Raw genomic sequence first — 27,700 nt, 5'->3', positions numbered from 1 at the left:
ATGACAACTTGTGCTTTTTCTCTCCCACTGCACACTCCCGCGCACACGCCTGCCACGGGCACCGGGCAGCGGCTCCCTGGCTGCTCAGTGGAGGCGGGTTTCTCTGCTGCCCGTACGCAAGCAGGGAACAGAGCGCCTCCTCTGCCGAAGTCCCGCACGGCTAAAGCATAGCATTCGAGAACCGGTTCTTTTGGGTAAAGGCTGTACAAGATGGCTCAATATAAGAAACTAAGAATCTAAGGTTCTACCCTAAAAACTAACTAGTATAACAAAGAATTTACCCATCTTTTCCTACTAAAAATGCAAACGGTATAAGGAGACAAAACCAAAAACACATTCAGGATTTTTATTTAACTTTTTAGCGGACAATTTACATACCTCCCCCACCCCTTCCTTTAAGTTAGTGTGACAATTTTCCATAATAAACTACTTAAAGAGAAGCTTTGGTCAAGAATGGAATGAAACAGCAAAACAAAAAAACAAAAAACAAAACCCAAATCACTGCTGCTTTTAAAAAACCAACACTTTCACCAATTATCCTCAAACAAAACACACAACAAGGTTTGCGCCATATGTGTCTTCAGTGTTTCCTGGCGGCCGGCTCTCCTGCCCATCATGCGAGTGGCGGAGCTGCCCGGCGCAGCCTGTCCGTCCTCATGCTGGATCTGGGAGGCTCGCTCAGCTTCACATTATCCGAAGGCCCTGGATAGAAGACTCTAAGGTCTGGAGAGCGGCAGGAAGAACACCGATGGTCAGTGGGGACCGGCCATCCTGGCGTTTTCCCCAAGGCACTACCCCACACCCCCTCCTTCCTGGCTGAAACCCGCTTCCTCTGAGACGGGCTCCCGGACTCTGGCCTGCAGAGAATCTCCCGGGCAGGGCTCCCCCTGCTGGCCCTTCCATGCCCTGCGCCGCCTTGTCCCCACGGCCCCAGCCCACAGGCCCTGGGCACACGCCTGCTTATCATCTGTGTCACTGGCCCTCACTCCAGGTGCCCTGATGGCAGGCACTCCCGTGTTTCTGTGGCCCCCATGCAGCCAGCCTGGTGCACAATGCCTAGCGGTGCTCAAAGGCGGATGGATCAGCGAGGAAAATGCGCTGGAACGTCCCAGCTCACTCGCAGAGGAGAAAGGACTTGGCCGCAGGGATCAAAGGATGAAGGGCGCAGCTACCTGCTCAGGTGGAGCTAATTACACAGGTGCGCGATACCCCAAAGCAGGTGAAGGTAACAAGGGTGAGGAGACACTTGTAGAGGCAGCAACATCAACCATGGAACCGCACAGGCAGTGGCAGAATTCTGTAAACGTTTAACTTCTGGGGGTTAAGTCCGCAGAGCTGCACACCGGAGCTGCTCTCTTACCCCCGCCCCTCCTCCCCGCCTCCTTATCCCAACCCCGAAGCTGGAGGGTGCACAGGCCTCCGGGGCTTGTCCCTCATGGTCACAGCACCCCTCCACGCGGCCTCCTAAATCCCTCTAGTCCAGAACCTCCTGGCCACCCCCTGCCCCCCAGCACGGCTGGAGGCACATGCCCGCCCCCCGTTCACTCCGGCAGCCTCTGTGCAGAGTCCTGGCCACCCAGGCCACCTGCACGTCACAGCAGATGCCTTTCCACGTCGGTTCCGGAGCAGCCCCCAGCTGCCCGCAGGCAGGGCCCACTCTGCTTCCGCAGTTCCCATGGCGGGGCCTGAGTGCAGCGCGCGCCCCTCGAGCCGCTCGGCTGCTCTGCACGTGCTGCCCCGGCAGCTCAGGCAGTCCATGCAGCCCCCCAGTTCCTCCAGGTGAAAACAGAGGCGCTGGCTCCTCTCCCGGAGCTCCACCCGACCCCCCCGCCTCCCTCTCCCACGACGAGCTCCCCGAGGGCTCCTTCACGTCCACGTCCTCAGTGCCGGCACCCGGCCGGCAGGCAGGGAGTGCTGGTCGATTAGCTGGTGTCAACCATAAAAACATGTCTACAGAGTTCAGCTAGTCCGGGCCCAACCTGGGGCCCGCCACTAAAGCAGCCCCCAGCCCCCCTCAGTGACTCCGAGGACATCCAGAGTGTGAGAAAGTGCGGCTCTCTCCTGCTAACAACTCCCAGGGTTTCAGGAGAACCCCAGCCGGTGCACTGCGCTCCTGACGTGCACTGCAGTTGACGGCTGGGTCCAAGAAATGAGGACTAGTCTTCTCATGGGAAGACTTCTAACACAAACGAGATCTGTTCTGAAAGATAGACGATACCTTGAAATCCCAAATGGTCATGGCTCCATCGATGCCAGTAGTGCAAAATTTGCGACAATCTTGCTTGTCCACCTCGTAAATAGACACTTGACTGAAAAAAGGCAAAGACAAGAGAGAGACTGTGAGGCACATGGTGGAAGTGAGCCTTGTGCCTTCCTAGAAGGGTAACAGCGGTTTCAGGAAACAAACTGCCTATCAATTCCTTTGAAGTGTCCATAGATATTAGTCTGTAGCGATCTGACTCAGAAAATATTAAACTGTATTTTATTACCAGATGTCCAGAAAAGAAAAAGACTGGAAAGAGAGAAAAGTTAAGAATGTGCACTAATTAGAGGGGCGTGGAGAAGCAGGACAATTCAGGCCACACAGCGTGCACCCTGCGGAGCCAGGAGAGGCCACGACCACAGCTGTGACTGAAATGGACACCCTGCTTAAAAAAAATACTAGAGGCATCATGAAGCATGACTGAAATCCAACTGGCTCCAAACCAAAACTCCCAAATTACCCTCTAGGACAGTGAGGGCATATGAGTCAAAAGCTCTCCTTACATTTGAAATTAATCATTATTAATATTAGCAACATTCAGACACACCACAGAATTCCAACCAAGCTCAGCAGAGGAGATTGATGAAACAACTTGGCTTAGCCTGATTATCTGAAAAACTTTCAAGAAAACCAATTCCACAGCTCAGACAATATTTGTCTTTCTCCCTGAAATGCCTAGAACATTCCCTCTGGGGAAGGGGATGGCACACACCACCTGTTTCTGCACAGCCTATGGGCTAGAGAATAGCCTTTACAATTTTAAGTGCTTAGAAAAAAATTAAAAGGCTATTATTTCATGACATGAAAATTATGCGAAATCCACATTTCAGCGTCTATTAAGTTTTATTTTTTTATTTTTAAATAAATTTTAAAATTAATTAATTTATTTATTTTGGGCTGCGTTGGGTCTTCGTTGCTGCCCGCGCGGGCTTTCTCTAGTTGTGGTGAGCGGGGGCTACTTCTTCGTTGCAGTGCGTGCGTTTCTCACTGCGGTGGCTTCTCTTGTTGCGGAGCACAGGCTCTAGGCACACAGGCTTCAGTAGTTGTGGCGCATGGGCTTAACTGCACTGCGGAATGTGGGATCTTCCTGGATCAGGGCTTGAACCCGTGTCCCTTGCATTGGCAGGCGGATTCTTAACCACTGTGCTACCAAGGAAGTCCCTATAAAGTTTTACTGAAATACATCCATGCATATTTATCTCTGTACTGTCCATGGCAGCCTGCAGGCCACATGGCAGAGCTGTAGTAGTTGTCTACTACAGTCTAAGGAGACCGTGTTGTCCTCGGAGCCTAAAATTTACTCTCTGGTTCCTTATACAAGAAGTGTGCTGACCCTGCTCTAGGGTAAAGACGCCTTAATATCTGCAAATAAAAGCAGTCACGCCAATCTGCAAGTGTCTTTTTATTTTTAACCTCAAAGTCTCAAAAAGGCAACAAGAGCTGTCTCTTTACAGATACACAGTCTGCAGAGAAGCTTAAGAGAACCTCACAGAAAATAATTTTGAAAATCATTTAAGACAGAGAAACTTGAAAAGTGTGGAGAAAAGTTCTGCTATGCCTTCAAATGACTACTTTTCAATAGAGCACAGATATTTCCAGCCTGTTTTAAGCCCAGTGGCCCTTTCCGCTGAACATGACAACCTACAGTTAGAAATTCTCTTGAAGAGGGACTTCCCTGGTGGTCCAGTGGCTAAGACTCTGAGCTCCCAATGCAAGGGGCCCAGGTTTGACCCCTAGTCAGGGAACTAGATCCCACATACTGCAACTAAGAGTTTGCATGCCACAACTAAGACCCAGCACAGCCAAGTAAATAATAAAAAAAAGAAAGTAATACGAATCTTATTAAAAAAAAAAAAAAAGAAATTCTCTCAAAGAGAAAGTCTAGAGGTTTCCATTATTCTTCCCATGTTCATCACCCACATTAAAGTCTCTCAACACAAAAGGTCTAGTCAAAGAATACAGTGCAGGGCTTCCCTGGTGGTGCAGTGGTTAAGAATCTGCCTGCCAATGCAGGGGACACGGGTTCGAGCCCTGGTCCGGGAAGATCCCACATGCCGCGGAGCAACTAAGCCTGTGCACCACAACTACTGAGCCTGCGCTTTAGAGCCCATGCTCCACAAGAGAAGCCACCGCAATGAGAAGCCAGCACACCGCGATGAAGAGTAGCCCCTGCTCACCACATCTAGAGAGCACCTGCGCACAGCAATGAAGACCCAACACAGCCAAAAATAAATTAAAAAAAAAAAAAAAAAGAACATAGTGCATCTCTCCTCTAGATTAAAAAAAAACAACAACCAAGCTTTCTGGACACGACACAATTCTACTGTCTTATTTAACCACAGACACCTGATGAAAAGTAAGTCAAGGAGTTTTTTAGCTTTGTCATAATGATGCTGAAAAATCTGTCTCTCTAATTAAACGATCTTCTTACTTGTACACCTTACTTGAAATCCATGGTTGAAGTGACAGCTACCTTTCAAACAGGATATGACTGTCAGGTGCTCACTATTAGAGGAACACGACATTCAGGAAGGTCTCCTTTTGTCCTCAGTCAAGTTTCTGAGAAAGCAAGACCCAGAAGAGGCTGCCTGACAGGCCGTGCCAGCTCACAGGACCGCAGCAGGGCCTGAGCTCCGCACGCGGGACACCCAGACCGTCTATGCCCTGAAGGACGTAATGACTACGCGGGGGCGGCTCGCTCTCTGTGACGAGTTGGAAGTAAGAGCTTGCAGCCGGGAAGTTACAGACCCCTCGCCGCCCCCGTTCCTGAACGGATGTCTGGGTCCGCAGGACACAGAACATCACAGGGACCCGTCAGGGAACGAAGAGGGGAGAAGGGCAGCCCGGTCACCTAACCCTTCTGCGCAGCCGTCAGGCCGGGGGCCGGGCAGCACCTACGTGATGCTGTTCTGGTGCAGCGTCTCCAGGGCCGTGTTGCGGTCCTCGGTCGTGGCCCGCTTGTCCATGTTGCGGAAGCGCTCCATGGCCGACATGTTGCGCTGGATGCTCTGTTTCGGGATGTCTAGCTTGGAGACGAAGGTCAAGCAGCCGCGGTCGTCACAGCTAAAGAGCATGGGGCAGCAGTCATGGCCCTGAAACGAGGGATCAGTCAGGCCCTGCGGGGTGTGCGCCCAGCGAGCGCCCCAGCAGAGCGGCCCCACCACGGGAGCCTCTCGAGCTGCTTCCCCTACAAGGCTGCTGCCCCAGGCTCGTGCGCACAGCCACAGGGCACGCCCTGCTCCCGTTCTGGAGAGTAAGCACAGGCCCCGGGGCAAGAGAGATGCTTACAGCGGCCACGACGCTGTTCTCCGAGACGAAGCGCACACTCAGGAGGGGCAGGAACTCTGTCTTCAGAGTTGAGACCCTGAACACAAGAACAGTGTTAACCCGAGATGGAGCGGACCACGCAGCCTCTTCAGACACAGACGACAAAGGACCCGTTCTCATGGGGGCTTGGCAGGATGAACGAACACTTATGTTAAGAGGAGCCCCATGACCCAGGCCTCCAGGAATCTCCAGCATGAGCCAGCCCTGAGGTGACCCGCAGACGCGCAGGCCTCTGCCCCCTCTGGCTGTGCCCACCCCTCCTGCACCCCTGCTCACCACAAACTGCCCTACACTGCGGTCCAGGAGCGCTGGTTCTCTGCCGCCTCGGCTCCCCCTGCCCCGTTACCCACATGCCCTTTCTGCTCCTCCTGCTTTTCCAAAGTCCAGCCCGGTCTCTGAAACTCGGCTTAAGTTTCATCGCCCCCATGAACAGCCTTCCTGGACCACGTCAGCCTGCAGTGGCCGCTCCTCTCTCTGGCCTCCTAGAGTGGCCTGTCACCGTCACGCAGGGCTGAAGGCCCTTCTCTGCTCCCCTCTCCTCGCCTGTGCTCACGTGGGCTCCTAGAGGGTTGGGACCACAGACATTTATGGGAGTTTATTCTGTGCCCCACCAGGCACCGGGGCAGGAGCTACGGCAACCGATGAACACGACACAGTGTTGGCCAGCCAGGAGCTCACATGCAAATGGGCCGTGTGTGTGTGTGTGTGTGTGTGTGTGTGTGTGTGTGTGTGTGTGTTCACACATATGCTTCATGGTCATCTGGCCGAGAGATTACACAGATACGGCAGCAATCATGCTGGTTGATGAAGTAGGATCATAGGGCTCCATGTAAAAGATGATGCATTTTGAAACTGTGTCTCAGGAGACGCCCCTGCCCTACCCCCTTCAGTACGAATGGTATTGGATTAAAGCCCTAACACCTCATCTTAGGCTCTCCTGTGGCATACCTGGCTCTTACTACATGAAATACTCTAAGATAGAGAAGGGTAGCGGATGTAATCTGACTTGCAGGACCGGAGAAGCCAATTAATAAATCAATACGAAGGTAGACAAGAGCTTATAATATAAGCATATGCTAAGAGCTTATTATGCATTACAATAAACTGTACAGAAATCAAATAGCCATGACAAAACATTATTGAATGACAAAGAACAAATTACTATACAAAATGTATACCATAATCCCATTGGAGTTAAAAATGAAAAGATAGGGCTTCCCTGGTGGCGCAGTGGTTGAGAATCTGCCTGCCAATGCAGGGGACGCGGGTTCGAGCCCTGGTCTGGGAAGATCCCACATGCCACGGAGCAACTAGGCCCGTGAGCCACAATTACTGAGCCTGCGCGTCTGGAGCCTGTGCTCTGCAACAAGAGAGCCCGCAACAGTGAGAGGCCCGCACACCGCGATGAAGAGTGGCCCCCACTTGCCACAACTAGAGAAAGCCCTCGCACAGAAACGAAGACCCAACACAGCCATAAATAAAAAAAAAAAAAAAAAAAAGAAAAGACATATGTGTCTATATATGTACAGAAATCTTCTGGAAGGCTTCAAAATTTAGATTGGGGGGGTGTTTAAAAAATTTAAAAAAAATTCACCCCAATCAGTAAAATACATATTCTTTCTGAAATGTCACTTTGTTGTCAGTGTGGGGCAGGGGGAGTCAGATGTGACTGGTTCCCTGCACGGGGGACAAGTCAGGAAACCCTTACAGGTGGGTTACCTTTAGCTGTCAGAGGAAAGGATTCACCGGGACAGAACCAAGATTCACAAGCGGAAAGGACTGCCGTCACACTCTCTGCCCCTCTAGACACGATAAGCAGACACAAACTGAAGTGTGATGAGACACACGCTGCTCTCCTCAGGGCCGAGCAGGCACCTCCCCACAGCGAGTCTCTGCGATTCGGGCTCCCCCAGCACACACACCAGGGGGACTGGCTCCCAGGGTGTCAAGTGTCACTGCATGAAGGCCCACATGAATGGAGTACTGTCCACTGACTACACAGAGTAAGAACACATCTCCCATTTCATCTAAGGCTGCTGGATGCCATTTACATGTTGTGAGGAATTCACAGGAACAGACTAAGCTGCCATCTGAAGGAACTCTTACCAGGAGCAAACCAGGAGACTCCTTTGGAGGAATCACAATCAGCACTTCCATTAAGAAGTGTTTCTGGAAGTGAGACCTAAGTCTTCAAAATTTCCCCAAATGGACAATCTAAATGTGTGAAGATAACTTTAAAGGCTGCCTTGCAGCCTGGTTCGGATTTTTATGCTAGTGCCCTGCACTTATACCCAGGGAAGGGCAGCCTCCGGCCAGCTGCTGAGATCCCACCCCACTCTTCTCTAAGTCCAGACGAAGGCAGATACTCACTGCACACTTTTTGAGGCATCGGCAACGGACACGGTGCTGTCGTGGCTGACCCAGGCCAGGCGGCTCCCGCTGGCGGAGAAGCTGACCCCGTGCACCCAGCCGCCAGTGCCACTGCCACCAAACTCTGACATCAGCTGACCAAAAGGCATCTTGCTGCCCCAGGGTGTACTGGCTGGCTTCTCATCCACTTCTTTAATGTAGGCAGAAAACACTCTGTGGTTTAAGGGCAGGAAGAGAAGGAAAGAGTAAATGAAAATATCTGTATATAGAAACAGGCCACAGGTAGCTGCTGTAAGGTGTCCCAAAATGAAAAGATACTGACTCATCAAAAGCAAAACCTGAAGACAGACAAGTTCAGATACACAAACCTCTTAAGACACAGAAGGGTTCTAAGGGCTGCCTACAGGTCAATTCAAGTTTGGCCTACGTCGCGTCAGGCACTACTCTCGGGGCGTAGCTCTAGAAGTGATGGACACAAAAGCCCTTCCCTCCTGGCGTGCATCCAGAGGAGGACCTTGCTGTCCTGCCCCTCCCCGCTCCCTGGCCCATGGCAGACTCTGCTAACGAGCACAGCATACTTTCGTGTCTGCTTCACCATCATTCTTAACGCAGCAGTCCAGAGCCCACACAGTCAAATGGTAAGAGAGAGGAAACTATTTGCCACTCTGCAATAAACCACTGGCATTAACTCATTTAAAGAAACAAAGGGAGGGACTTCCCTGGTGGTCCAGTGGTTAAGACTCCATGCTCCCAATGCAGGGGGCCCGGGTTTGATCCCTGGTCTGGGAACTAGATCCCACATGCTGCAACTAAGGAGCCTACCTGCTGCAACTAAGACCTGGCAAAATGAAAGAAGAAAAGAAGGAAAGAAAGAAAGAAGGAAGGAAAGAAAGATAGGAAAGAAGGAAGGGAGGAAGGAAAGAAAAGAAAGGAAGGAAAGATAGGAGGAAAGAGACATCCAAAGAGAAAGTCAAGGGAGGCCAGCGAGAGTGGGCAGGCTCTCCCTAGTGTCGCCCTCAGGCCCACTGTCCAGCCTCTGTGGCAGGTCTAGTCTGGGATGAAGGTGGGTCCTTTACAGCCTGGGGTCATCAGTCTCTTTCTCTAATCCCATGAAGCTGTGTGTGAGGATGTTCTGACCCAGAGTTGAGAAGCAGAAGGGCTAGAGAACAGCTGGGGATCTGCCCTCCAATGCTATTTCTTTATACTGCTTCTCTTCAAAAACTTCTGAAACTTAAAGACTCCCAAAGCGATCTGGGATATTTTCCCCCTAAAATAATAATGGCGGCAGCAGCAGCTCTGGAAGAGGCAGGACAGTGGAGAGGCGAAGGAAGCCTCGAATTATCTGTAAGTTAGATGATGTGACCTCAGAATCTCTGTGCTTTAAATCTGCATCACGATGGCTACTGCTTTAGTCATCAGAAGCCAGGAAAGAACTGTGCTGCCAACTTGAGAGCTGGAACAGAAAAGACCCTGACCCACAGGACCACAGGTCAAAGCCAAGTTTACTTCTGGAAATTAATATTAACAAAAGAATTGTAAGCTATTTGTACAAGCAGATTTTTAGACACAGCCTGACAATCCAGGCAGTATGGTTAAGTTCCATCTTCTAAGGGAGCTGGAATGACTCTGGGTAACACATCACAAACAACAAAATTCCTGAATATGAAAAAATCTTTACTGTTAACACTGGTTCTCAAGTAGAAGAGCCAATATTTTTCCAAAAAGTACCTTGACACTATTGTACTCCCATCCCATAGCCAAATTCCCATATATATCCTTTAAAAAAAAACCCAAACCAAAAACCCCGTGAGGATTCTTGGATATAAATCACTAGCCAGGTTTTCTGGAATTTCTCCACATAGCTTACCAAAGAATGCTGCACCCCACCTCCCAACCCACCACATGAAGCAACATTTGCTTTTCTTCTGGCTAAGGCCGGGGTGGGGAGGAGGGAGCCTTCTTGATAAAGAACAGCTTTAGAAAGCAATTACACTGTATGACCCTTAAAGCTCTCAGCAAAGTGGCTGTGTTTCTTCTAGTCTCACGCTAACGACAAATAAAGAGCTTTAGCTGAAAAGCAACCGCACAGTAACAGCTCAGCAGTGCCCTGTTCAGCTCCGTTTTGTTGATCTTGGTTTCACTCTGGAATTTGCCCAGTCTGCTGCCTGGGTTATGAAATGAGAAATAACACCGTGGGAGCGGGGGACCCTGTACCTGGACGTTCTGCCTGAGGAAACTTCCTGGCTCCGCCCTTGCATCCCTCCGCCTGCCCCTCCTGGCCCACTGCTTTCTATTGATACCTCCTGATTTCTGCACTTGCTGTAGCTCCTTTTCTAGATCACAAGCTCCTTTCATCTCTGGGACCCTCGTGGGGCCTAGCACAGTACCTTACAAAGAAAAGGAACCTCAAAAATACTTGCTGAAAGATGAAAAACGAAGAGCTCAAGGCCGTCTACCAATCCTCACTCGTTCCCACCTGCATTTGAAATCACAGGATCCTGCAGCCAGCAAGACGTTGTTGGGATGCCAATCCAAGCTGAGGACCGTGGAGCGAATGGGTTTTTTAATGTGCTTGCTTACCCACCTACAAAAGGAGAAAACCCATTTTAGTTTATCCACGCATCAAGCAACCGTCCCCAAATGACCTACAAATGTGTGTCAGGCGAAAACACCTACACGTGGTTCTCACGTGGCCGCCGAGTGTTCTACCAGAGAGAAGGTGTGTTTCTAGAGGAAGAGAGGAAGGGGAACCATATGTGGCCCCTTTGCTCTCCTGCCTTTCAGGCTTTGATGTTTTCATCAGAGCAGCCAGTTCGGAACTTTCCTGGCTACCAGGGGATCCTCATCATTAAGTATATTTATGGATTAACTCTCATACCGTCTCCCATGGACTTTCACATTATGTGTGACTCTAACCTTTGAGATAAAAATTGAGGTTTGAAATCACTTGAATTTTTTTTTTTTTATAAATTTATTTATTTTTGGCTGCGTTGGGTCTTCGTTGCTGTGCGCGGGCTTTCTCTAGTTCTGGCGAGCGGGGGCTACTCTTTGTTGCGGTGCGCGGGCTTCTCATTGCAGTGGCTTCTCTTGTTGTGGAGCACGGGCTCTAGTACTTGCAGCGTGTGGGCTCAGTAGTTGTGGTACACGGGCTTAGTTGCTCCGCGTCATGTGGGATCTTCCTGGACCAGGGCTCCAACCCGTGTCCCCTGCACTGGCAGGTGGATTCTTAAGCACTGCGCCACCAGGGAATCTGCTGAATTTTTATTACAAATATTCAGTGATTTGTTCCTTTGTTTTGGGTTAAGTTTCGGTTGTAAAATAGTTTAATTTCCTTTCTAAGTCTCCGTGAAACTGCAAATTCTTTATTTTTTCACAGAGAAATCAAGAAATTAGCAGAACCTCTTGCTGGTGATGGGCCTCTGACTAACTCTCTAGCTCCACTAAAACGTTTATTTATGTCTAAGATCAGTCATTATTCTGGCCTAATTCAATTTCTGTCCCTAAACTGCTGCTTAAAAACCAATCCTGTTCTACTGCTTAGGAGCTGAGAGACTTACTCTCGAGCAGAGTGCCCTTCCTTGAATGTTAAATCACTTTTCTATAGAATCTTTTTCGTAGGGGCTTTTCTGAAAAACAGACAACATTCTGACTTGTTTTATAACAGTTATTTTACCTTAAAGGCGTTTAGAGGTTGTTTTAAAGTACTCGCATCCTACAAATGAATTACAATGCCATAGCTGAGACATTCCCCTGAACATAACGGCTTGCTCAAGGGACAATACCTCGTACTACAGTAAAGCCCAATTTGCCTGAATCTGAGACTATTTTTCAATGAATAAAAATGCGAAGTCACTGAGGTTGAAAGCTACCCAGGAAAAAAGCTGTTTCTAATCTATTTGTTACAGTGAGCCTTCTAAACAATTTCTTGCAGGCAACATTTTGTTAGCTTTATTTTTACACATGTTTGCAAGCAAGAAAAACCGCAGGTCTTCAATTCATAATTCAATCTTATTGCAAATTCACAGACTAGTTTCAAAGAATCAAAATTTCTGAGGTTTTACTAAATTACAAAGTGTAATGTGATAATCCCTTCCTTTCCTTGTTTCAGACAGTGACACATGAAGAGTAATGTGTATCCGGCTACTTTTAGTACAAGTACAAACACTGCCAGTTTCGCATTAAATGACAATTCCATGTTGAAGGGTATCTACCAGCCTTTCTGAACACGTGCCAGGTAGAGCAGAGTGGTTTCCTTATCAAAGTAAGCAGGAAGGAGTAGTTAAAATAACTTACTTAGCCATAAAATAAATCCCTGTATTTTGACTGGCTCAGCTCCAAGTGGTTTACAGTATAAAGTAAGTACAACAGGCTGATTATATTTCTGAGATTCTGGTCAAATTTTAAAGTTTAACAGTTTTTTTGTTTTTTGTTTTTTTAAGATTGATTGATTGATTGATTGATTGCTATGTTGGGTCTTCGTTTCTGTGCTAGGGCTTTCTCTAGTTGCGGCAAGCGGGGGCCACTCTTCATCACGGTGCGCAGGCCTCTCACTATCGTGGCCTCTCTTGTTGCGGAGCACAGGCTCCAGACGCGCAGGCTCAGTAGTTGTGGCTCACGGGCCCAGTTGCTCCGTGGCATGTGGGATCCTCCCAGACCAGGGCTCGAGCCCGTGTCCCCTGCATTAGCTGGCAGATTCTCAACCACTGCGCCACCAGGGAAGCCCAAAGTTTAACAGTTTAAACAAGTAAAATATTATACCGGGACACAGATTTGGTATAAAACTTTACAGAAAGGAGAATACTGTTATCTGTAAGCCTCCTAGATACTTTAAGTCAATAGAGACAGGGAAAAAACTTCCGTAGGGCACTGAGCATCTTTCAAGTTTATAATTTATATATCAGAGTAAGAAAACAGCAATTTAGACAGTACAGAGTGAGAAGAGTTGTAGCATCTTAAAGAACAAACAAGCCAGGAGATCAGAACATGGAAACCACAGGTCAATATTAATATGAGAAAGATGTGAGATTGGACTCATTGCACACAGAAGAAGGAAGAATGCTCAGAGAGAATGGAGAATTTCAAAGGAAAAAAAAAATCTCCAGATGAGGAAAAGCTGAAGTTACAGTTAAGCCTCCACCCAATGCCTCAAGAAGTCACCGAGGACACAGCAGTCCAAACGTATGATTCTACAGAGAAATAAAAATACTCATGTTGCTCACCAGTCATTTTCGGACTCGAAGTAACAAACAGAAATGAGTCGCGCTCCGCTGCCCACAGCAAATTTGTTCTCCAGCGGGGACCACGTGACAAAAGTGGCTGCACGGTTAATCCTCAGGATCACCAGGGTCGGCTTCCAGACACCGTCTTTCTGACTCCACACGTAGGCATTGCGGTCAGCCCCACAAGTGACGATGCGGTCACTCTTGGGAGCCCAGTCGATACCTGCAAGTTGAGATGTGGTGGCATCTGCTCTGCCTGGCCATCGACAACTGACACGGTGCCAGCAGGAGGCCACCGGCGTGGCAGGGCTGGATGTGGGCTTGGGACCTTCCTCCCCAGCCCATCCTTCCCCGCCTATGGTCCTGGTCACCACCTCACACACAAAGGCAAGGATGTTTCTCTGCAAAGTTCCGTAACTCAGGATCCTCTGGAGGCCAGGCAGAACAGAGCTGTTATAACTGCGGAGGTTACAAACCAAGCGGGGGCATTCTTAACACCCAGCCACATATCTTTAGAATATCTGATCTGAAGACCCTTTTCTTCCTTCTTTATTGGATTTTTTTTTTGCTCTGAAAGTACCTTTATTCATTCAGTAACAGACCTTGGTCCCTGATATTAACTGAATGTCTGCTATATGACCTACAAATAAAACAACATATAGGGTAAACAATCATCAGTATAGAGAGGGGAAAATATAAACTGTGATTCTTCTGAAGGTCACTGTTTTTTAAACTAACCGAAATACCTTTTTTACATGATACAGGTTCTATGAAAGAGTCTTTGAGTATCTTTGCATCTAAACGAGGAAAAGACCTAAATATGTATCTGAATGTAAGATTTATTTTTCTTATTTGATCAGACTTTTACTTACTTGGTGCCTCTATGAAGGATCCCAAAGTCAAGGTCAGTTTGTTATATACCAAGAGTAAAATCTGCTATGATTCAGTCATTTTATAGTTACTGATGAGGTATTTTCTATAAGTATAACTTAACACTGAAGGTATAGAAATACTACTCATAAATTTTTATTATAGATATCTCTCTAAAAATAATTAACATTCTTAACATTTACATGAAAAAAGTAAGAATCAAAGTCTCCATTAGCCATAAATCACAGTGACTTTAGTAGTGTGAACAGTTTATGTTCATTCACCTACAGGAATAGTCAGCTCAATTATTCATACCAGTGAAGGGAAAAAGATGGGGAAGTGTATTCTCAGTGATGCGTATTTTTATTTCAAATCCATTCATTATAGGACAGCTTTGCAGCTCTATTAGATTTTAAATTTTATTTTTAACTACAAAAGCAAACCCACATATTATCACGAGGCAAACATCACAATGGGACATATGCAAAGTCAAAAAAGCCCTGCTTCCATTCTTCACACATATTCTTCCCGCAAAGGATACTAATATCGTGGCAAACATTTTCTCCTGTTTTTTATAAATCAGCAGTGGTTATACATTATTTTAGAACACTGATCTTATCATAATAATTTCCCAAAACATCCCACTGTTGTACGTTTTGTTCCCAATCACTTATTAGAATAGATAAAACTGGAATAAACATTCAGGCACATACCTTCTTGCTCTGGTTAAAATTATCTCTTTATGATAAATTCTCATGAGTGTGATGCAAAATAGTTATTTTTATGACTGTCTTGTTTTCCTAACTTGATTACAAGCTTCCTGACAATACGAAGCGAGTCTCTGAAACTACTGTGGTGGGCAGACCCTGGAGTGGTCTCCGAGATTCCACCTCCTGGTGTTCACGACTCTGTGGGACACCCCTCCCTGTGTCCTTCTAACCAGTGGAATGCTGGGAAGGTGAGATGGATGTGACTAGTGCACAAGATTACCTAAGAGCATGGTGCCCCTCTTGCTAGAGACTCTCAAGGTCTTTCTCTGTTACTCTCTGTTGAAGAAGCAAGCTGCCAGGAATCTCTCAGCTGCACGGAAATGAATTCTACCACCATCAACCTGAAGGCGATTGGAAGTAGATCCCTCCCTGGTGGAGCCTCTGATGAGAACAGCCCTTCCGTGGCTGACACCTTGATTACGGCTTATGAGACCCTGAGCAGAGGTCCCAGAGAAGCCAAGCCCAGACTCCTGACGCACAAAAAACTGTGAGATAATAAGTGTGTTTTGGTTTAAGTTGCTAAGTGTGTAGTATTTGTGACATAGTGATAGAAGACTAATACATCCTCTAATATCCAGAATATTGCCTTGTAATGAGAAAACTCAGTGATTCTATAATGATTTTGACAATCTCAAATTTCACCCCATTCCAATATCACCACCACTTTAATTACACACGTATGTATTTTATAAGAATTCCTGAGGTGCTTTAAAAAAAAAATCAATAAATCCTTACTCTCTAAGAAAAATACAAGGAACTGCCTTCTGCTTCATTTTCTAGTTCTAAGTCTACTTCTGTGGCTACGTCTTTCATCTGAATAGAGAAGTTGTAAAACCATAGTCGTAGCCTCAACCTATTTTTAGATAACATTAGATTTTAACTCTTTTAAAACACACACTTGTTAAAAAGAGAGTGGGAAGGGCAAATATTCAATAAAGGCAAGTTCTCATCTCTTGCTAATTTAGCGTTGCATCTTTTTTTGTTTTCCTGCCACCAGAAGACTTCGAAGGAAAAGAAAAGGAATCTAACATCTATCCTGTCTTTCCTATACTAACTATATTTCAGGAAAACCAAATAGTAGATGAAGGTAAGCATCTCTTTTATGAATGTATTCCAGCTAACAGAGAAGAAATGATAGATTTAGAATATTATCATGTTGCAGCCACTATTAAATTAATGGCTATGGGCACTGATCATCAACAACTGCTAACATCACAGAAAGAAAGACAACCGGACATTATGTGCCTCCTTCATGAAAGAACCTGCTACCACCTACCTTCAACTAGCAATTCACAGGAAACACAGAGGACGAAGAAATATGTGAAACACCATGGGCTTGCAATCCGTAAAACCCAGGCTCTGGAAAACACTACAGGACAAACAACCTGATTTCTCAATTTTCTTAACAAATAAATTGTAAAGGAAAAGAAAGAAGGGAACCTATAAACTTAAGAGATAGATCAACTGATCACAACCATGTGTGTACCTTATTAGGATGCCAATTAAAACAGACTATTGTATTGGTTATTGTTGAAGAGTCCTTATCTTTTAGAGACGCAAACTGAAATATGAAGTGATGCAATGTCTGGGATGTGCTTGAAAATAGTACAGGAAGAAGAATTGAGAGTGAGTTGAGAACAAGATTAGCTGTGAATTGATAATTGCTGAATCTGAGTCATGGGTATGTAGGGGCTCATTACATTACTCTGCTTTTATATACTGTCTATTTGAAAGCGTCCACAGTAAAATTTTTTTTTTAAAGGAGATGGTGATCAAGCATTTAACACAAAAGAATAAAGTCAGAGAAAAACACCAGAACTCTGATATCCCTTTGATGCATGCCATACTCTTTTTCTCAGTAGTACTGAGCAGACTTTTCTTCTAAAAAGCTTCAGAGGGTAATTTTCTTTTTCCGTGGTTACTATCTCTCTGAGAAATTATGTTTGATCCTTGGTCTCCTGCCACAGAGTTATATTTAGACTTTTCCAACAACAGTTTTTTCAGATCTAAAAAAAAATGTCATTTGAGCATTTGGACAGAAAACAGGCCCAAGTTCAAAGGATTCCAGAAGAGAAGCAGGGGGAGAAAAAGGACATAACTAACTATTTCACTTTTTTGGCTATTTCTTTGGTCTTTCATCTTGGCTCTTTCTCATTTGTAAGTATTTCCTAATGTTAAAATTCCAATTTAAAATGAGTGTTCTTATTTTTAGGCTGTAAGGCCACTGGCAAAGGGACTTAAAGAAAATAGGCCAAACCTCATAAAAATAAGGTCGTGGGAAAGCAACAGCAACAAAAATAGAAATTATGTCTTTGGTGCTGGTTTGGTAATATAGTTAGTCGGTTCCTGACTGGCATCACATACAAATCACTGGTAAAAGCAAGAAGGGATGGTCATAAGTTTTTGCTGGGGATACAATGTAAGGGGTGCAGAGGGTCAAAACATGCTATGTTTTTCTCTGATTGGGGGGAAGGATAAATTTAAGCTAATCAGTATATTAGGGGATTAGAGGCAAAACTCAAGGGCCCCAATTTAAAAAAAAAAGAAAATTACCATCAGTCCCTGTGCTGCCCACTTAAGTGCAAAAATCATTGTGAGAAGGGAAACCCAAGACTGCGGTGAGAATTTATAATTGAAAAGTTATGGAGAATAAGTTTTGATGTGCTTGGCCAATTGTTTAAAGCAGTTGAATCACTTAGTCAGAAAATAGGATAAAAAAGAAACTATGGTAGTAAGGGTCAAAGACCAAGAGTTCTCCCTGAACGCAGCAGTAAGTTAGTATGTTTTTTTAGAAAGTAGCCAGACATGATTTAACAACAAAGCAATACACTGTCTTGAAATCTGGTATCAAGATATGGTTTACTAAGTTCTGAAAACATTGTAAAAATTCTCCATTTTTTCTTCCTTCTCCTTTATTTCACACTTGCTTAATAAAACTCGACACTGCTCTCTCTGCTTGCTACCTTTACCCAACTATTCATTGATAGTTTTTGTCAAAGATGAAAGTTACTGTACACTTAGGAATCTGCCTCAGAGCTAATGCTTTAAGATCCAGTCTTCTACAAATTGACAAGAACAAGTTAAAAACTCAATGGAAGAATGGTTAGGAGTTATGAACAGTAAAGTCATGAAAATGAAAACCCAGGTGGCTAATAAACATCTGCTCAACCTTTCTATTAATCAGGGAAATGCAACTTATAGAGTGACCAAAGATCACTCATCAGCCAGTCTGCTTCTATCAAGCATGTGTGGGGTGTGGGAAGATAAGCACTCCTATCAGGGCTGCTGGGATGAAGGCATCTGACAATGCCTGGCAAGGCTGAAGATGTTCGCACCCCTGTGGTACAGCAAGTCTCCCAGAGACATTCACACCTGAACGGAGATCTGCCCGGGGACGCTCAATTTAGCACTTCAATGTCACAGGGAAAAAGCGGAAGCAACTTAAATATCCTTCAGTGGAGGAAAGAGTAAATAGATGAGGTATGAAATGCTACCCAGCGGGTAAAAGGAATCAATTTGGTCTAGATACACCTACATACATAGAACTCAGAAACAATGTGGAATGCAAAAGTAAGCCACAGGAGATGCATGCTATGATGCCATTTATGCAGTATTTAAAAATTCTAGCCAATAGTACTAAAGACTGCTTACACACACTGACACACACACACACACATACATGTATGTGAAAGTATAAAAAAATGTATGAAAAAATGGACGGGGACAATGTCATACCAATTACAGTGTCTTCTGGGGGAGAGGAATAGGACTGGTGGTGAGAGGAGACTTTACCATTATCTGGAATAATACTTCTTATAATAATATACTTCTTATAATCAAATCTTTGTTTCCCAAGTTTTCTGGCACAGGAAAAAAGATAAATAGCTGCTAATTCTGGGTGGCAGGAATATGGGTGTTTGTTATATTACTCTTTGTCCTTTTCAATATTTTGGAATGTCTTCCTTGCCCTAAAAACAACATACAGGAAATTTTTGGAAGACACAGCGTTCCCTTAGGACTTGGGAACACAGCTTGGCTTGCGGTTGCACACAGCTGACGTGCTGTCTGGTTTTCGCTTTCATGTCTCATCTAATCTAAGCTCTCTAGTCCCCAGAGTAGGTTGTGTTTTCTGTAACACTAGGAGAGCGCTGCATACCAGCTGGGCTCAGAGACGCACTTAAAAACTGAGGTCACTATTATATATTTTCTCAAATTTTCTCAGGAAAAATCAGTAAATGCTGCACTAAGTACCGTGGCAGACTTCCTTTACTAGTCTATCTGTTTACACAGAAGCGTGCTAGACTTGGAAATGCTGTACTAAGCTCATGTGATCTCCCTTTTTTACCTGTGATGTGTCCGTTGTGCTCCTTGAGTTCATGAGCTTTCACCCACTGGCTCCCGTTCTTCTTATAGATGTGAACTTCGTGGTTATTGGGGCTAAGGGCAATCTCTGGAGAAAAAAGTCAATAGTTAACACCTGAACTCGAAATTGTCACAAAAAAAGGGATGTTACAGTTGGCATTTTAAAAACAGACTGAAGGAAGGAACAGGAAAGCGGTTTCAGAAAGTGGTTCCCAATATTCGTCCTGAAGAATTCCTTTATTATTTTTTACCTCTACTTGGACCCCATATTTTAAAATGTTTTCTAGAAAAACTGAATTAAAAAATTCATTTTATTCGAAACATATACAACTGTCAATTAAAGTTCTAACCAGTAACAAATAAACAATATTCTATACTTAACTGATATAATTTTATTTATTTTATTTTGTTTTGGCCCAGCCGCTAGGCTTGAGGGATCTTAGTTCCCCGACCAGGGATCGAACCCAGGGCCCCGGCAGTGAAAGTGCTGAGTCCTAACCACTGAACCGCCAGGGAATTCCCTTAACTGATATAATTTTAGTCCACAGTAAATATATTTGACATTTTAGCTCGCCTGTACAACACTATTAACGACAAATATTTAATTTATGTTAGACTTTCTGAAATGCTAAAAATAGCTCATAGGCTTTCATTACTGCTATCATAGACCCAGGTTGGAACCACTAGGTTATAAAAACAAACAAACAAACAAACAAAAACCCCAACAACCCTTGATACTACTGATAAAATATATTGAAGTTTTTCTTTACAATAAAGCCAATATAAATCACAAAATAAAATTCTCAGGAGAACTCTCTTAGATCAATCTAAAATGTTAAGAATATACATATATGATGGATTTTTTTGAACTTATACTAGTATTTTTTCCTTTCTAGTTCATCCATTTTTTAAAAATAAATATCGATTTCTTAAAATTAAAGTCTATGACCCAAACTTTAGGTCAATCATTTAATAGTTCCCCCATCTATCATATCGCCCATTTATACATAATATCCAGAACAGGCAAATCCATGGAGACAGAAAGTAGATTAGTAGTTGCCTAGGGCTGGAAGTTTTGAGGAAAATTGGAAGTGAATGCTAATGGGCATAGAGTTTCTTTTTGGAGTGATGAAAATATTCTGAAACTAGACAGTGGTGATTGTTGCATAATTCTGTTTAATATACTAAACACCACTGAACTGTATACTTCAAAAGGGTGAATTTTATGACATGTGAATTATATTTTAATAAAGCTATTATTTTAGACAGTGAATAAATACCTAACTTTTAAAAATAACTCATGGGTATAATACTACACTTCTGTCTGTTTTTAGATTTTTTTTTTTGCCTTCTCCTTGTCATATTACCTGCACTTTGCTTGCTGTACTACACCTACTTCTAAAAGTCTTCTCCATCCCTTTCTAGTTTGCTAGAGCTATAAAACTGGAAACTCAAGCTTATTATGAATAACATAGTAAACACTAGATAATACTGCTCTCAGTACGCCACTTGTAAACCATATGTGTCTGTAACAGCTTATTTCTAGGTCCTAGTATTCTGACTAAATGCTCGGTCATGAGTGTTACTGTACAATCATCCCAGATATTGGGTTATTAGGGCAATGAAAGATGTCTCTGATATAAACTGTCCTCCAGGTGATACTGTAGAAAAAGAAGTGGACAAGGAGCCAGAAGGCCTGAGTGCTAATTACGGCTCTGACATTAACTTGGGTGTAACCACCGGAAAGTCCTTCCAACCCTCTCAGCCTCGATTTCTCTCCCTGTAAACCAAAGGACTGACCTAGTTCTCTCTGAAGCTATATCTATGTCCTGTTCACATATGACATTGAAATATGTGATCCCTAAAAGTACCTACATCTAAAAGAATCAAAGGTACCAAAATAAAGGAGCAAAGTTAATAGCATACTTACGGGTACGATCCCTGTTCCAGGCATGACAGGTGATTGGCTCTAGTAAAAACTGATGCAGGGACATTATTCTTAGTGTTTTTAAAGGACAGAAAGCTGCAACAAGCAACAGAAAAAGCATTTAAAATGGCAGGCAACCCATATTTAAGTTGTCTGGGGATCCTGAAATGTTTGGGGATAAATAAAACAATTCTTCCATTGAAAAAGACCAATCTCAATGTCAAAACTTAATCATTTAAATACAATTAGCACTGCAACCACCAATGTATAGTTTATTCTGTCAAGGGTCATCAAGGGACTCTAAAACCATGAGTTTAGGACTGTTGGGGTACAAGATATTCACACAGTCTCAAATGATCATCCCACAGATTATTTATTAATTACAAACAGAAAAACATGCATTTACAAGAAAAAAATCTGGCAGTCACCACCTTAACCAAGCAATCAATCTTAGTATCATAAGTAGTGGAACAATATAATCTGATGGGCCTCCTGACAGGAGACAAACTGAAGGGCACACCATCACTTATAATAGTGACCACTTAATTTATTAGCCAGACCAGAATACTTTCAAGAGAGCATAAAGGGGCACTATTAATAATTATGCTGCAATGGGCTTCCCTGGTGGCGCAGTGGTTGAGAATCTGCCTGCCAATGCAGGGGACGCGGGTTCTAGCCCTGGTCTGGGAAGATCCCACATGCCGCGGAGCAGCTGGGCCCGTGCGCCACAACTACTGAGCCTGCGCGTCTGGAGCCTGTGCTCCGCAACAAGAGAGGCCGCGACAGTGAGAGGCCCGCGCACCGCGATGAAGAGTGGCCCCCACTTGCCGCAACTAGAGAAAGCCCTCGCACAGAAACGAAGACCCAACACAGCCAGAAATAAATAAATAAATAAATAAAGGAGTTCCTTCAAAAAAAAAAAAAAACAGGCCACAGGACTATGCTGGAGAAACCTGGTAATATGGCCAACCTACCTATGAAGTATTTATGCCAAACATATTGTATTTATGCTAAATCCAGTCAACATCTAGACCTAATTTCCAGTTTACAGGAAATAAAGGGGAGTGGAATTAGTTAAGTAACACCGAGGGGAAACAACGAGTTAAAACCAATGTGTGCCATGCTATACAACAACTGGCCTGGACGTTCAAAAGAGGTCGGGGCTGGGGAGGGTGGCTGTTCTAGATTAAAAGAGCTGTGAAAACCAAATTTGATAAATGAAACTTGATTGTAAACCTACATTTTTAAACAGCTGTAAAAGATGTATTTCGTAAAATAGGAAAAATTTGTATTTGGACTACCTATCACACAACAATACAGAATCATTTTCAACTTCTTAACTATGATAATGGTTGGCTGTTAGGTAGGAGAATGTCCTAACTCTTAGGAGATAAAGATGATGAACTATTTAGGGATGAAATGTCATGATGTCTTCTGTAACTTATTTTCAATCATTCAAAACAGCAAGTAGATGTATAAAGAGCAAATGTGGCAATACGTTAACAACTGGTGAATCAAGGCAAAGAGTAGGCAGGTGTTTGTTATGTTAGTTACTCTTTAAACTTTTTATTGTAACTAAATGAAAAGCAGGAATCTGTGAAACATCATTAAATTAAAAATTAAATCACACTCTCCATTCTATAGGCATCCAAATCTAGATATACTGATGAAGCAACTTTTACCTGAAATAGGAGAAATTTTTTCAAAAAAGCAGTCAGCGGCCCCACCCCCTTCCCTTTTTTTTATCATTTCTAAGAGGCACTCTCACAGCACTCAGAGTTTCAATACTTAAGTACAAGTCAACCTAGGGTGGAGACTGAAATGTGAGATAGGAATTCTGATGCAAGAAGGAAATGAATGGAAAGCCCATCAGAAGGTTGTAAAGTGAACAATGAAAGTTCAGACAAAGCAGAAATCAATCTTAGTGGGAAGCAAAGGAAATGTCTCTGCTAATTGTTGTAAGGGAACCTAAAGGTCAAAAAGAGATAAGTGTACCCTTAAATAAAACATCTGATATCTTGAACTGGCAGAGAAATATCAGTGTTTCACATTCTATTCTAAGAGTGAGGATATTTAGGTCATTAATTTTTTTTTACAGGTACATGTTCTAGAAAGCAAATTGCAACTCACAAATAAAATCTCTAACTCGAAATAAAAAAAACTTTTAAATGAATTCAAATGAGACTGCTTAATTTGTTTGTCTATTTTTTTTTTTTTAATTTTTATTTATTTATATTTAATTTTGGCTGTGTTGGGTCTTCGTTTCTGTGCGAGGGCTTTCTCTAGTTGCGGCAAGCGGGGGCCACTCTTCATCGCGGTGCGCGGGCCTCTCACTGTCGTGGCCTCTCTTGTTGCGGAGCACAAGCTCCAGACGCGCAGGCTCAGTAATTGTGGCTCACGAGCCTAGTTGCTCCGCGGCATGTGGGATCTTCCCAGACCAGGGCTCGAACCCGTGTTCCCTGCATTGGCAGGCAGATTCTCAACCGCTGCGCCACCAGGGAAGCCCCTGTTTGTCTATTTTTTTAAAAAATAAACCTCCAGAGCTCAGTGCATGATTCTTTTTCTCTGATATCATAGGCTTACCCATTACAAAAGGTTTTACTCAGTTACTAAAAATAACATGTGCCATAAACATCTGCTTAATTAAAAGCAATTTAGTTTCTATGCCACATTGTAAAGGCTTATTTGTTAACTGAAACAAAATTGGTCTGCAATTTTGTTTAATACTTACATTAATTTACATTAATAATTAATGTAAATTAATTTACATTAGTAATTTAATGTAAATATCTACATGCAATAAAAGCACACATTTCATATACAGTTAAAAAAGAAAAGGTGGACTACCCTGGTGGCACAGTGGTTAAGAATCCGCCTGCCAGTGCAGGGGACACGGGTTCCAGCCCTGGTCCAGGAAGATCCCACATGCTGCGGAGCAACTAAGCCCGTGAGCCACAACTACTGAGCCTGTGCTCTAGAGTCCGTGAGCCACAACTACTGAGCCCGCACACCACAACTACTGAAGCCCGCATGCCTAGAGCCTGTGCTCCACAACAAAGAGAAGCCACCGCAATAAGAACCCCGTGCACTGCAACGAAGAGTAGCCCCCACTCACCGCAACTAGAGAAAGCCCGCGCGCAACAACAAAGACCCAACGCAGCCAAAAATAAATAAATAAATAAATTTTTAAAAATGTTCTCAATTTATAAAAAAAGAAAGGTGCAGACAAAGGCTTTCTCATTCTAAAACTCACAGTTATAAGCAATGCAGCAAAGCCTTCAAAAGAGGTAAACATTTACTCAATGGCATAATTATTTCTAAAATCGCGTTTCTAATTTTGTTATAGCATTCAAGTTCCATATTTGGACATACACTTACACTTAGACCTGTACTTCCTTCTATAATCATGTGGCTATTTTAAGTCTGTAGGCCAAGACAACACTCATGTTTGTCAGATTCATAAGACACCAGTAAACACAGCCTGTGTTCATTAAACTCAGAGAAAGCAGGATAATGACAACTTGAATTTTGTACAAAGAAAAAGAAACCTTCTGTCGTAGGGTGATAATTATAATTTCTAAACTGTGATTCATATTTAAGTGAAATCTGATAAACTTTGTCTTAACGAGGGTAGAGAGAAGAAAAAGGGAGAGACAAAAAGGTGCTGCATTAAATTTAACAAACTTCTACTGATGAACTTTTAATGTCCAGCACAGAGAGAGAGAAAGAACAATTTATAGGACAGTATGATTCCAGGGACCCCCCTCACCCCCCAACTCCTTTCTTTACCTATCACCTGAGTCATCCTGCTATTTGGTTAGCCACGGGCTGTGGAGCCAAGAGGACCTGGGTTTGAATCCTGGCTTTGACACACAGTAGCTAGGAAATCCTGGGCAGGTCACTCAATATCTCTAAAACTCATTTTTCTCCATCTGTAAAATGGACATAGAACTGACATCCCAAGGCCAGTGGTAGCAGGATTAAATAATACGTGAAAGCATGTAGTTCAAAGCCTAGCCTAAAACAGATGCTCGGTTAGTTCCCTTTCTTCCTCTGACCCAAGGCTTCTGAACCATCCCTAGAAATACACCAGTAAGTACTTAAGTACTTACACCAGTAAGTACCCTCTGAACTTGGAAACACCTACCTAGGCTTTAAATTCCCGGCCCTGGAGCTTTAAAGTATTCGTACAGTGGGAATTTCAGTTCCCTGCTTGGGGTCAGTTTTCGAGACTGTGATTCATCCAGCTTCTAATTGCTCTCAATACCCAACCCAGCAATACCACCAGGTGCTCCGACAAGGTCACCACACCCTCCCCAGTGTTCAGAGACAGGTTCCAACTCCAGGCACCAGCCTCACCAGCAGACCAAACTTCCTTAGGCAGAACCTGTTTCCGCACAGGATTAGTTACCTAGATCCGATACTCTCCCCCAGGAGGAGATTTAATTTTCCAAGAATGATCCCCTCCTTTAATTGTGGTAAGTAGATGAATTAACCTCTGAAGGCCTCCGAATAGGTTGTGTAGGAAGCAGCCACTTACACCTACTCCCTCACAGGACAAAAACAGCCTCCTGAATGATACCTTCTCCTTTTCTTTTCTTTTTTTTTAAAAGATACCAGAAAAACCCAGGGCCTCTGGGAAACCAAAAGGTTAGATTTAAAAACTGATAAAAGAGGGCAGAACTAGGATAATTTAGGTAATTTCAGCAATGAGTTGAAATAGATAAAAGTAGGTCAGCATTTCCTTCCGGTTCCAAAGCCCCAGTATGAGAACAGATGGCTTTATAATTAACGATTCTAAACTACAATTTATTAAGTGCCTGCCATGTGCCCAGCAGTGTAGTAAGTACCAGGTTGGGGCCAGAAACATAAATAAATCTGACACTTTCCTGGTCCTCAAATCTGGGGGGAGAAGGGTAGACGAGGAAGGGGAGATAGAGACACAGACAGAGAATGCCGAGAAGCAGGAATAACAGCTAACATTTATTGAGCACCTACTCTGGGCCAGGAACTATCCTAAGCAATTTATGCAAATAAACTCACTGGAGCCTCAGAAACCCCCTGAGGATCTTATTACTGCAGATGAGAAAACGGGGACTCAGAGAAGCAATCTTGCCAGGGTCATCCAAGCAATGGTGGCGCCGGGATGGCAATCTGGGCAGCCCGACCGGAGGGGTGTGGTGGGAAAGGCGCTACAAAAGGGTTCCACGGAGCGACGAGGTACAACTGTGACTTAGGGGAAGGCGGCACCCAAGCGGGGGGATTCTTAAAGAACTCGGGGGAAGGTTCTTCTCGAGCTCGGGAAGGTCCCCCAACAGCTGAAGGATGGAAGGCGGCCCTAGACAGGAGCCAAACATTCCAGGGGCGCCTACGGCGCGCAGGGACCCTATTCTAGACGCTGAAGAAAGGAATGAACGGTGCCTCGTGACGCTCGACTGGGGGAAGATGATCCCATTCACCACAATATTAGAGACTGGGATAAATGCCCACAATGGAAACGCAGGAGAAGCAGCCTTTAATTCTGGCATCGGAGGAGGCTTGGAGCTCGAAAATCGTGAGAATGGGATCTGGACGTGTGGGGACCCCAGGGCTCGGCGGGCCCCTCAGAGAACGCGGTTTCCCCGCCCCCTCCCCCGGCCCGCCCCTCAGCCTCAGGGCCCCACGGCCTAAGCCCCCGCCTCGCCGCCCCCGCGGATTCAGATCCGGGACGAAGCCGGCCCAGGGGAGGCCGGCAAGCCCAGAAACTCGCCCCTGCTGCGCCTTACCTGGGGGTCGGGACCGTCCGAACGGGCTCGGAGCGTTGAATTCGCGGACTCTGGTCAGTCGACGCGAACAGGCTCCGGCGGGCGCAGGCGGAGGACCGAGGCCCTGAAGGAGCGGCTGACAGATCCCGGAAGTGGCCACGGCGCCTGCGCAGCGCGGCTGGGGCGGTCGGCGCACGCGCACAGCCGGGCGCGCGTCCGGGGTCCCGAGCGCGGCCGGCGGGGGAGGGTCGGGCGCCGGAGGGGAAGCTGGTGCCTCTGCGAAGTCGGCGTCAGAAAAGCGCTGGAAGGTGGTGGCGGGGCAGCGTGGACGTCTTACTTCTTCCCTCGAAAAATGTCCTCAGACTCACGGACCGAAGTGTGTGGAGCCTTGGCGCTTTCACAAGTGCTTTGGTCACGAAATGAGGTACTGAGAATTGGGGCCTTTTGAGCTACACGGACCGACAAATCCCTACGTTTTTCTCCCTTCATAGAGGCCCCGTCAGAGCCCGTCTCTCTCTGTGGAAGTCTCTCCAAGGAACCTTCTCGACCCTTCCTCGGTCAGAATCACTTGTTCCCTGCTCCCGAGATGACGGCACAGCACCGGGGAGTTGGGAGAGTTCAACTGCTCCCCAAACACAGGAAGACAATGCCCTGAACCCCTCTTCCCGCTAGACTGGTTGCCCTTGAACCCACAGAAATTCTGAACCAGCTCTCCTGGCCCTGGGGTGGTTTACAAGTTTGACCCCCAATGCTTGGCTGTCAGGTGATGTTCACCAAAGTGAACTTGTCAAATTCCCGACTTCAGAGTCACCCTGTGTTCTCTGGGGCTGTTCACGGAGCAGTAACGC

At 45.0% G+C, this 27,700-nt stretch overlaps 1 protein-coding gene across 1 annotated transcript; it reads right to left on the bottom strand.

Moving 5' to 3' along the window:
- Positions 1–332: 332 nt before the first annotated feature.
- ARPC1A (actin related protein 2/3 complex subunit 1A) lies at positions 333–27,018 on the bottom strand. Its single transcript, XM_007186713.2, has 10 exons — positions 26,874–27,018; positions 21,112–21,204; positions 19,165–19,269; positions 13,180–13,402; positions 10,437–10,544; positions 7,961–8,173; positions 5,552–5,627; positions 5,162–5,355; positions 2,219–2,309; positions 333–723 (listed from the first exon to the last, which is right to left on the bottom strand). Exons 2-10 carry the CDS (start codon positions 21,173–21,175, stop codon positions 685–687), a joined length of 1,113 nt encoding a protein of 370 aa, XP_007186775.2. The 5' UTR covers positions 21,176–21,204; positions 26,874–27,018; the 3' UTR covers positions 333–684.
- Between the last annotated feature and the right edge of the window lie 682 nt (positions 27,019–27,700).

The sequence above is a fragment of the Balaenoptera acutorostrata genome, chromosome 15, assembly GCF_949987535.1.
Source record: "Balaenoptera acutorostrata chromosome 15, mBalAcu1.1, whole genome shotgun sequence".
Lineage (NCBI taxonomy): Eukaryota > Metazoa > Chordata > Mammalia > Artiodactyla > Balaenopteridae > Balaenoptera > Balaenoptera acutorostrata.
Note: the sequence above shows the minus strand (reverse complement) of the source record. Positions and strands in the feature narration are given on the sequence as shown.

Coding starts and splice junctions, on each gene's coding strand:
- ARPC1A (XM_007186713.2), bottom strand. CDS start 21,175: ATGTCCCTGCATCAGTTTTTACTAGAGCCAATCACCTGTCATGCCTGG. Junction 19,270..21,111: donor CTGGAACAGGGATCGTACCC/GTAAGTATGCTA, acceptor TTTTTTCTCCAG/AGATTGCCCTTAGCCCCAAT. Junction 13,403..19,164: donor GCACAACGGACACATCACAG/GTAAAAAAGGGA, acceptor CTCAACTTGCAG/GTATCGACTGGGCTCCCAAG.